Source organism: Crocuta crocuta, unplaced genomic scaffold (genome assembly GCF_008692635.1).
Source record: "Crocuta crocuta isolate KB4526 unplaced genomic scaffold, BGI_CrCroc_1.0 scaffold154, whole genome shotgun sequence".
Classification (NCBI taxonomy): Eukaryota; Metazoa; Chordata; class Mammalia; order Carnivora; family Hyaenidae; genus Crocuta; species Crocuta crocuta.
Window position 1 is genome coordinate 13808639 of NW_027530545.1, and position 10455 is coordinate 13819093.

General features: G+C 33.8%; 1 protein-coding gene across 1 annotated transcript in view; it reads left to right on the plus strand.

The window, feature by feature from the left end:
* LRP1B (LDL receptor related protein 1B) overlaps positions 1-10455 on the plus strand; it is a 1854983-nt gene that overhangs the window by 1072498 nt on the left and 772030 nt on the right. Inside the window, exons 10-11 of the mRNA XM_077767810.1 lie at positions 847-990; positions 5665-5901. Coding sequence (XP_077623936.1) covers positions 847-990; positions 5665-5901 — 381 coding nt within the window. The remainder of the gene's footprint in view (positions 1-846; positions 991-5664; positions 5902-10455) is intronic.

Below are 10455 nucleotides of genomic sequence, written 5' to 3' on the forward strand. Positions count from 1 at the left end.
CATGTTATTTGTCACAATCTCAGGTAAGTGTGATCAAAAAGAAATATAACCACAATAGTATGTAAAATCTTACTGACGTTATACCTGCCACACTGTTTATTTTCTTTGACTCATCTTTTTCGCATTCTCTTCATATGTCATATGGTGCTTTTATATTTTTCCCCCTTTTGTAACTTCTACACTCATGAAATGTTCTTCTGTTCCTCAGTCTCTACATTCAAAGTAACCTCCTCCTTCTGGAAATTACAGTCTCTCTCTCTCTCTCTCTCTCTCTCTCTCTCTCACACACACACACACACACACACACACACACACACACACACTCACTTTGTGGTAGGGTTCTCAAAATCACAGTGGACTCAGAAAAAAAAAAAAAAGTTGTCTCGGCACTTCTCAATAAAGATAGTTCCTGAATCACATTTCTTCCAGATTAAGTGCCTATGTAATGGATTTCAAAATAAATCCTTTCTCTGCTTAATTACCTAACCTGGCATATTTTTATAGTATCTTTTTATATTTGTAAGAAACGTGTTTTTAAAAATAACAAGCATGCATCAGACATATGTTACATATTGTGCCTACATGTAAACGGTTTAAATAAATATAAAAGCAGAATTGTTTTCTTTTTAAATGTAACCTTAGGAGGACTTTGACAAATTCCTCTCTCTTCTTTGATGAAGTTTAATCTAGGTTTTTTTTCGCCATTGATTATGGTAATAAATCATTGGGATTAAAGATTTGGGGGAGGATTCCCTCTCCATGCACTGTAAAAGTTTCGACATACTGATGCACATAATTATCTTGTCTTTGGAAATGTTCAAGTGTGCTATTTTTTATTTGTTGTAGTCAGAAGCCATGCATGTGAAGTGGATCCATATGGAATGCCAGGGGGATGCTCACACATCTGTCTGCTCAGCAGCAGTTACAAAACACGGACCTGTCGCTGCAGGACGGGCTTCAACTTGGGAAGTGATGGCAGGTCGTGCAAAAGTATGTTGTTAAAATCAAACACTTTGCCAGCAGCTACTGCTTCAGAATAGGTTTCTTTAGTATTAATTAGCAATGTCAACATCAGCAATAACATAAGACTCAACAGGTGGAATTTGCCTGCAAAATGTACCAGCTGTTTTTCCTCAGTATTTAGGGGTTTTGTTTTTGTTTGTTTGTTTTGCTTTGTTTTGTTTTTGTGATAATGTAAATGATAATCTGAATCAGGCTATAGAGTCACTAAATTTATGAATCCCTGGGAAATATACTTCAGGGAAGATTTTTAGGAAGATCCTTTCTTTAATTCCCTAAAGAAGGTTTTTGGTCTAGTGAGCCCGAATCATTGGTTCACCATATTTTCTCTTATCTGAACTAAGAAGCTGCTCCTAGTTACAGGTGTTTTGTTTAGTCCAATAAAATCCACATAAAGCAATGTTTCACCTTATCCAGCATCACTGGGGAGTGAAATTCATTTCATTATTTAATTTTCCAGGTAACTGGAGCTATACTAATTAAATATCAATCTCTTTAACAATTTTATTGAAAAGCTTTCTAACATTTAGACTTTGTTTTATTCTTGAAATATGCTGAATAACATAATCGTTCTTTATTTAAATAGATAATGAATAATTTGATGCGTGACTTTTGCAAATTTAGATTTTTGCCCCCAAATTAATTAAAGTCTTTACTTGGGTTCTTCATAAGCAAATATAGTAGAACGGCCTTTGTGGGAATGGTGTTCATGTGGAGACTGTTCTCTGTTAAATGTCTCCCAAATACCATAATTTTTTAAGTTATGATGACTGCTTTTTACAGTGTCTGTTGTGTCTCCATTTTGTTATAGCAATGGCTTTTTATTTCTGTCAGGATTCCCTCTCTGGTCACTGTTCTGTCATGTCTTTGACTTTCTTGTCATGTGCTTACTAAAGACTATGAAACTGGATCACTAAATTTGTTATAAGTCTAAATGGTTTGAATTATTAGAACAAACATTTTTAATCGGCAATCCAGGAGGCTCAACTGTGATAAAATATATGTCTTAGTAGTTTGTTTATATTTCTAACTTTGTATTAAATGGTGGGTTTTATGTTCAGGAGATCCTCTGGATAATGGAAAGTCAGGAGCCTCAAGATAAGCAGAGGTGTGCGTGTGTGCATGGGTGTGTGTGTGTGTTCCAACTTTTAAACTAGTGTGATTACCACTAGTGATGGCATGTCTTGCAAAAATACAATCATACATATACATACATACATATGTGCATGCATACAGAAATGCATACATATGTTTGGAGAAAAACATGGGATCACAGTTGCATAAACTTCAATCACCCCTAGTGTAGTGTATCAATCAAGGAGCATTTATATAACAAAGATAGTTGTAGCTATTTTAAGGAGAAAATAATAGGTGCTAACACAATCATTGAAAAGCCTGAAGCAATAGCTTCTAGACTCAGTCTTCAGAACATCCCTCAAAACCACCGTCAACTACCCTGGCTTACAACTGGAGACCTGTCACACTCAGAATCTAGGGTATCAGGAGGCCACAAATGGTAGGTCCCAAAGCACACCATTTGGGCTGAGACCCAGGATCTCTACAACTTGCACCGCAACTATTAGCTCCAGATATATATCACAGCTGGTGGTTCTCTACTGGCAAACAAAACAAAACCCGCTTCCTTGCCTCTTGATATACACAAAGGAAGAGCACTAATGTGGAAAAATTCAGTTTCTCCTTTAGATGAATAATAACAGGAGCAGAAAAAGACAACCTCATTTCTATATTCTAAGCTTCAGCTAGTACACCTGATTGCAGGTACTTAAAATCAGGCCCATTTCTATAGGAGTGTCTCTGAAATGTAGTTTGTAGTTTCAGTTGTCTTCCTTATAGTATCTTGACAGTGTCAAGTGTCAAGACACTAAAGGAAATTTTAAAGTAGGTATTGAATGACTAAAATAAGTGGCTTTAGTAAACAATGGGGAAAATGATGACTCTTATTTAAAGTGCGTGCCCACACACACACACACACACACACACACACGTACACAAACATTAAACCAATGAAGTATCAGGTTTACCAATTCCCATTTAAAACATCAATTAAAAATAAATGTTAGCAAAATCTGGTATGATGAAAACAGTGTTCTTACGCATTGCTAATAGAAAGTGAAAATTTATGTCACTGTTGGAAAGACATTTGACAAAACATACAAAAGACATAAAACTGATAGTATCCTGTAAGAAATTATCCCTCTTTTGACTGTAACAATTCATTGTAAAAGTGTTTATAATAACAAAGACTCAGAAACTATCTAAGGACCCAGCAATAGGTAAGCTGACTTACCATACTGCCTCTCCAGCAGGGAATATGTTGCTGCCATTGAAAGTAATGTTTTGAAGAGTTTTTAATGACACAATAAAATATCATTAATTTAAAAATGAGGTGCTAAAGTAATTATATAAGATTCATATTTTATTTTGTTATTTTATTTTTTAATATTCCTATTTTAAAAAACAAAAGTATCAGTGCATATAAAATTTGGAGGACATGCCACTTTTCAAATAAATACTCACTACTTTTAAATAATATGCAATATTATTTTAAAAAGATATAATAGGGGCACCTGGGGGGCTCAGTCAGTTGAGCATCACACTCTTGACTTTTGTTCAGGTCATGATCTCACGGTATGTGAGACTGAGCCCTGTGTCAGGCTACACACTGAGGGCTGGGAGGCTGCTTGGGATTCTCTCTCTCCTCTTCTCTCTGTCTTCCACTCTTCCACCAGCACTTGCTTTCTCTCTCAAAATAAATAAACAGAAAATTTTTTTAAAAAGATACTTTTGAAAATAGATGGACAGCGAGACTGTGAGGGCAATGAGGAACAAGGATGTCATATTCTTTACCAGTAATTCCATTTCTAGAAATGTATACTTAGAGATCATCTTTAAAAATGTGTAAAATGCTAGGTTAAAAAAAACATGGGTATCTCAGTATCATAATAATGAAAAGATAAAACCAACCCCGGGGGATAGTTTGACAAATTATCATATAGTATACTGATCATAGTGAAAGAACATGAGGCTTAAATAATGGATCAACATGAACCATAATTTAGATACTAATCTTGAATGATGAAAGCATAATATAAAATTGAATGTCCTCTTATATATAATTGTGCATTAGAAAAATTAATTAATTTTTAAACAGTCACATAAAGGAGTATAATACAACAGTGGAAATAAATGAATGATGTCTATAACAACCATAGATGAATATCACAACTATAATAAGAATAAAGTTAACTCACAGAAGAATTCACACATGAATTTCAAACATGAAAAATCAATCTACTGTTAGGAAATACATACCACATATGGACTAAAACTTGAAAAAAATATATGATAAATAAATTAGGAATTGGACGTCTCTGGGATGAAAGTGGAATAGGAAAAAGGGAGGAAGGAATGTTTAGGGCACATGAATCCCTTCCAGTGTTCCGGAAGTATTTTTAAGATCTGTGCAAGGTACATGCAATTTGTTTTATTTTTCTTTTTTAATTAACTGCAACAAGTATTTGTTTATATACATTTAATATTCAATAACACTAACTTTTAAAGAAAACAGGAGAAAAATATATATAAACTGATAATATAATTTCTTTTGAGAGTGTTGAGTTTCTGGGTAATACCCATTGTTTTCTGTTTTCTCCAAATTTTCTATAGTTTATTTTACTTTGCTAAGAATCTCACTTATGGTACTGGCATCCTATGATAACTGAGTCATTTGTATCTTCAGTTTTATTAATAACACTCAATGTGTTTTTCCTTTTATATAAAAGTATTTTCTTCAAATTATGTAGACTAAGTCAATTGCTCTGGCAATTGGAAAGCCTGGCATGTATTTCCATATGAAAGTCTGAAGGAGTCAATTCACACTATAGAAAAAGCTACACTGATTTTGGCATTTTTAACCTGGGGAATTGTTTTTTGTTTGGGGTTTTTGTTTTTGTTTTGTTTTGTTGTGATAAGGGCTGTGTTGTACATCAGAGTTACTGGCAGATAACATCAGTCTCTAACATTCTTATTAAGATGTAAAGAAAAAAGTGATGCTGTAACTGGCATTTTATTTCATTTCTTAAAAAAATAAATCACTTGTTTAGACATCTGTAATATATTCACATACAAGTATGTGATACTGTGTGATTCTATTTGTTTGCCTCTGACAGCCTTTCATGCAGACTCTGAGGAAGGGTGTTTTAAATATTCTAAAAGTTTGTACCATTGTCAGACATAATGAATGCTACAGTTTGTATCTACAGAATGTGTTAGATGGATTGTAAAGAATTGTAAAATTAAATGTGTTGGATGTTTTAATAAATGTCCATTTTACTGTTACCAGTTATCCAATGATCTGTCATGTTTTTGCTATACAGACAGTTACAGACAAAAGAATAATTAACTAAATATAACCCATTCATGGAAGTAATTTCTGTTTTAATTAAAGTAATGCAATTAGCTGGCCTTCTTGCATTGAGATACATTTGGCATATTTTAGAGTTTAATTTTTGGTATTGAATTTAAAAAAAACTAATTGTGCCAGTTAATTAAACAGTGGCATTATGCAGTGTAAAGAAGATTAGGCAGCATCAGTTGTTTATGTTTGTAATCTTTCTTCTGCAGGACCGAAGAATGAGTTGTTCCTCTTTTATGGGAAAGGACGCCCAGGAATTGTTAGAGGAATGGACTTGAATACCAAGATAGCTGATGAATACATGATCCCCATAGAGAATCTGGTAAACCCTCGTGCTTTAGATTTCCATGCAGAAACCAATTATATCTACTTTGCTGACACCACCAGTTTCCTAATTGGCCGGCAGAAGATAGATGGCACCGAGCGAGAAACCATCCTGAAAGATGGTAAGTGACAATATGTAATATTAACATCACTGCTCACACATAAAGCACTGTGAAAGGATAGATCCAACATACATAGAACTCACTTTAACCAGAACCTAAGTTGCTATTGATTTTAAAATATCTGTTCATTTAATTTTCTTCAGTAACATTATCTCCACATGTTTTCCACGTACTAGTGTATTAAAACCTTCATTATAAAATGGATCTTGGAAATCTCCACTACATTTTAAGCATTATAGGAATTAAATTAAGCTATTGATTCACCTTCGTAGAAAATGTAGATTTACAGTTACATGTCTATAGTGCTCCATGGCAGAACATAAGATTTAGCAGGACGTTAGAGACGTATATTTGATTCTTATAAGCATATTGTTCATGTCATTCAAAATGCATTAAAGCTATCAATGTCCCGATTGTCATTGCATTTCTTGCATATTGTTTCTTTATAAATCATAAAAATTGAGTTCTCTAGAGATGCCCTTGAAATATCTGTATTCCCAGAGAAACTCTGTACCTAGTTTTACTTACAGATACTTATATGCAGTCACATAGTTGCACACATATATGTACATACTTTGTTTTTAAAATGTTATATTTTATAAATTTCATGGCTTAGAAATAATCAATCAAGTAATTAAATAATATAACTTTGGTGTAAGTAGAAAATAGCTTTAATAACCAAGCAAACCGTGTGGTGCCTGGGTGGTTCAGTCACTTAACTCTCTGAATTCAGTTCGGGTCATGATCTCATGGTTCCTGAGTTCAAGTCCCATGTGAGACTTGGGATTTCTCTCTCCCCACTCCCACTTGTGTGCACACGCACGTGCTCTCTCTCTCTCGCTCTCTCTCTCTCTCTCTCTCCAGATAAATAAACTATAAAAAAAAAGATCAAGCAAACCAAATCTTGGATTACTGGAAACCTTGAAACATGTTTACTAATGATTCGGGAATCATGTTTCTTCACACATAGACTCTACTTACTTCTCAAATATGTTAAAAGTCTTTGATTTAGGGAGCTTTAATGATATCCTTATTATTTGAAGAACAATGTGCTAGCTATCTTGGAAGATAAAAAGAATTTTAAAAAGTGACCACTGCCTTCAAGGAGTTTATAATCTACCTTTGTAGAGGATATAAACACATAAAAATTGTAAATGCCGTGCAGCATTTAATTTAATTAATAAGTTCAAAGCTGGCCCAAAGAAATATATGATTAATGGAGAATGTGTATGTGGTGGGAATCCACAGGGAGGAAAGATGGCATTGTGTGAGTATTCTTAGAGAGCTTTCTGTGCAGGAGGTGGGGTTTGTGCTAGATCTTAAAGAAAGAATATTATAATGGAGGAAAGGATATTTCACAACCAAGAACTCCATTGAAAAGAAAAAAAAATCATGTACTCCAGAAAGAGAATGAGATGAACTTAAGTGGATCACTAAAGATTTTAGTCACAGGGAAGAGGGTCAGAAGAGAGGTGGAAAGTGGAAGGTGATCAAATGAAAGACCTGGAATGTGAGGTGAAGGGGCTTGGATGAAATTCTGAAGGGCTAAAAGGTAGGATAGGCTTTTGAGCCAAAGAATAACGTGAATGAAAATATGTTTTAGAAGAATCAATCTGGAGGTGCAATGCAGAACGAATCAGAAAGGAAGGAGAGAAAATAAGAGGAGAGACAGATTAAAATTATTTACAGCGTGAGTGGTAATGAGTGGTGGTCTCTCCTGGCTTTTAGTGGGAACAGAGCAGCATAAGGAGATTATTCATTCAACTCAGGTTCACTTTAAATCAAACCCTGAATGATAAAATGTACACTTTCTATGAGTGATAAATGAATTGTTAAAATGAAAAATCTCCCTGTTTTTTTTTTCTTTTATAGTTTACTGATTAAGGCAATATAAAGCAACCGTAGCTTTTCAGAGTGACTAATTAGAGTTAAGATTTTTATCTTATATTGGACACGGCAGAGGCTGTCTGCCTACATTTCTTTGTAATGTGATTTCAGATGATAGAGAATTGACAGTTTTAGGAGGACAATAGATTTTCACATTCTGTGTAAGTAGATGCATTTGGATTGCTCTGATTTTGACCTGGAAATTTTCAAGCAGGACTGAAATGTAACATAGAAGGGTCTTGGTTTCCTTTCAAAGGGTGTCAGTTCCTGTGCTGTGACTGAATGTTTCAGCTAATAATTCAACATTGATAACAATATCTTATCAGTGACATTGGTGGGGCTTTGCATTTTACCACAGCAACAGAAACCAGCTCTAATAGCCACTTGACTCCAGGCACATCTGTACAGTGTTGTTTTGGCAATATGAAAGTTATGAGAACAGGTTGTAGATTTCACACCTGAAATACGCTTTTAACATTTTGATATTGCTATGCAAGGACTGTTTTGTACTTTTTTACTAATTTTTTTCTTACCATTAAAGAGAATATTAACAAACATTATGATATAAGATTAAGATACTGAAACAGAACTTACCTTTGGCAAATGGCAATTCATCATTCTTAGAATTGGAAAAAATTAGATTCTATGTGTTTTCACTAATTTAGCCAGACTATCCACCATCCAACCTGAAGACTGAGAGGTAATGCTTGGTTTGACAAATTATTTTGTAACCTTGGTAGAAGTTCTGAATCTTAGATATATTTGTGTAGTTTGAAGTACAAATATATTTGTACTTTTCTTGCTATTTGTAAATAAAACATTAATATCTTGAACATCCTTCATGTAAGCTCAGATCCTTTCTATAAAGAAAGAAAACCACAGCAGCATTTCAAAAAAAAACACAAAACAAACAAACAAAAAAACCATCTCTATTCATTCCTTGATTTTTTTATTTCCCTCTCAGAGGTTTATGGAAAACTTCCTAAATGTGGTGTATCCTATCGTCTGTAAAATTTTGTGGGCTAAAACAGTAGCTGAATACAAGATAAAGTAGGGGTGCCTGGGTGGCTCAGTCAGTTAAGTATCTGACTTCAGCTCAGGTCATAATCTCACGGTCCGTAAGTTTGAGCCCCACATTGGGCTCTGTGCTGACAGCTTAGAGCCTGGAGCCTGCTTTGAATTTTGTGTGTGTGTCTCTCTCTCTGCCTTTCCCTTGCTCATGATCTGTCTCTCTCTGCCTCTCAAAAATAAATAAATGTTAAAAAATATTTTTAAAAAGATAAAGAAAAATTGTCCCTTTGAGATACTTATATTTGCCTCTATAAGTACTGAAAGTATCTATGAAATAAAGACATATTAATGATTTATTTAAACATAGACTTCCATAAAGACAAATCTGTACCATTCTGTGAGTTTTTTATTCTCTAGAATTCTTGCCATAATTTGTATAAAATTCATACTATTTATTTTAATTAATTAATTGATGTGTTTATTCATCCAGTCAATAAATACCCAGCAAGTGCCATCTCTGGGCCAGTTACTGTTGTAGATGATGAGGATTCTGCAGTAAACAGGACAAAGCTTTATATTTAGTTTGTATCTAAATAGTGGGAGGCAGATAATAAACAAACACATAAAATAACAAGATAATAATACATGCTATAAAAAATAAAATAGGGTACTGTGATAAAAAGTAAAAAGAGATATCAACGGGAGGCAAAATTAGACTAAGTGGTTAGGGAATTTAAATTACCCATTCTTGCCAGGTATAATTGTTATCCCATGTAAAAGAACATGATGGATATTCTTTATAAGATCAAATTCACTTTTATCTTCTTGGGTGTCTTGTCCAAGATCCATTTTTCATTGCAAGATGAATTATAATTCTCAGCAGAAAGGAAAAAAAATATAAAAATGATAGCTTACTATTCAATTTATTATTGTATGCATTCTGTTAATGCAGTACTTGTTTCTAAACTGTATAAATTAATCCTACTGGGATATGTATATCCAAATAGAAGGCATGTTAAAACAATCTTTCATATTGTTCCATATCTTTAAAGTACTAAAAACAAAACACTCAAGGCATTTTTCTTGAGTTTGAATGTTATTAATGCCTGCAGCTATAACACAAAAACTGTACTTTCAATAGCTCCCATAATTAAACTGGAGATTTGTGGTCACCAAGTTTGTGGCAATTTGTTACAATAGCCATAGGAACTAACAGAAAGCCTCTGCTCTTAGCCACTTTATACATTGACTATATATGTATATATAGATACATACATATATGTGTATGTATATATATATATATATATATATATTATGGTAATGAGACATTGTTGGAGTGCTTNTTGCAACATGGGATCTCTTTTCTGATATTGTGAAGACAAGTGTAGCCAGGAGGAAGGAGAAGGAGTCTTTCTGTGCTGAACATATTTTCCAAATGACATGTTTGAAGATAATCCATTGACTACCAAAGGGTAGTACCTTATTTGTGAGTTTGCATGTCTAGCATCCGAAGGATCTTCAGCTCAACTCTATCCCTGGCAGCTCCATAGTCCCTCCATGAATTTTAGTATCAGTTCCAGTTTGTTAGTTTGAAATATATGGTATTACCTGGGGCATGAATTATTATTCATCATTGTAAATCTTAAACCCCTTACT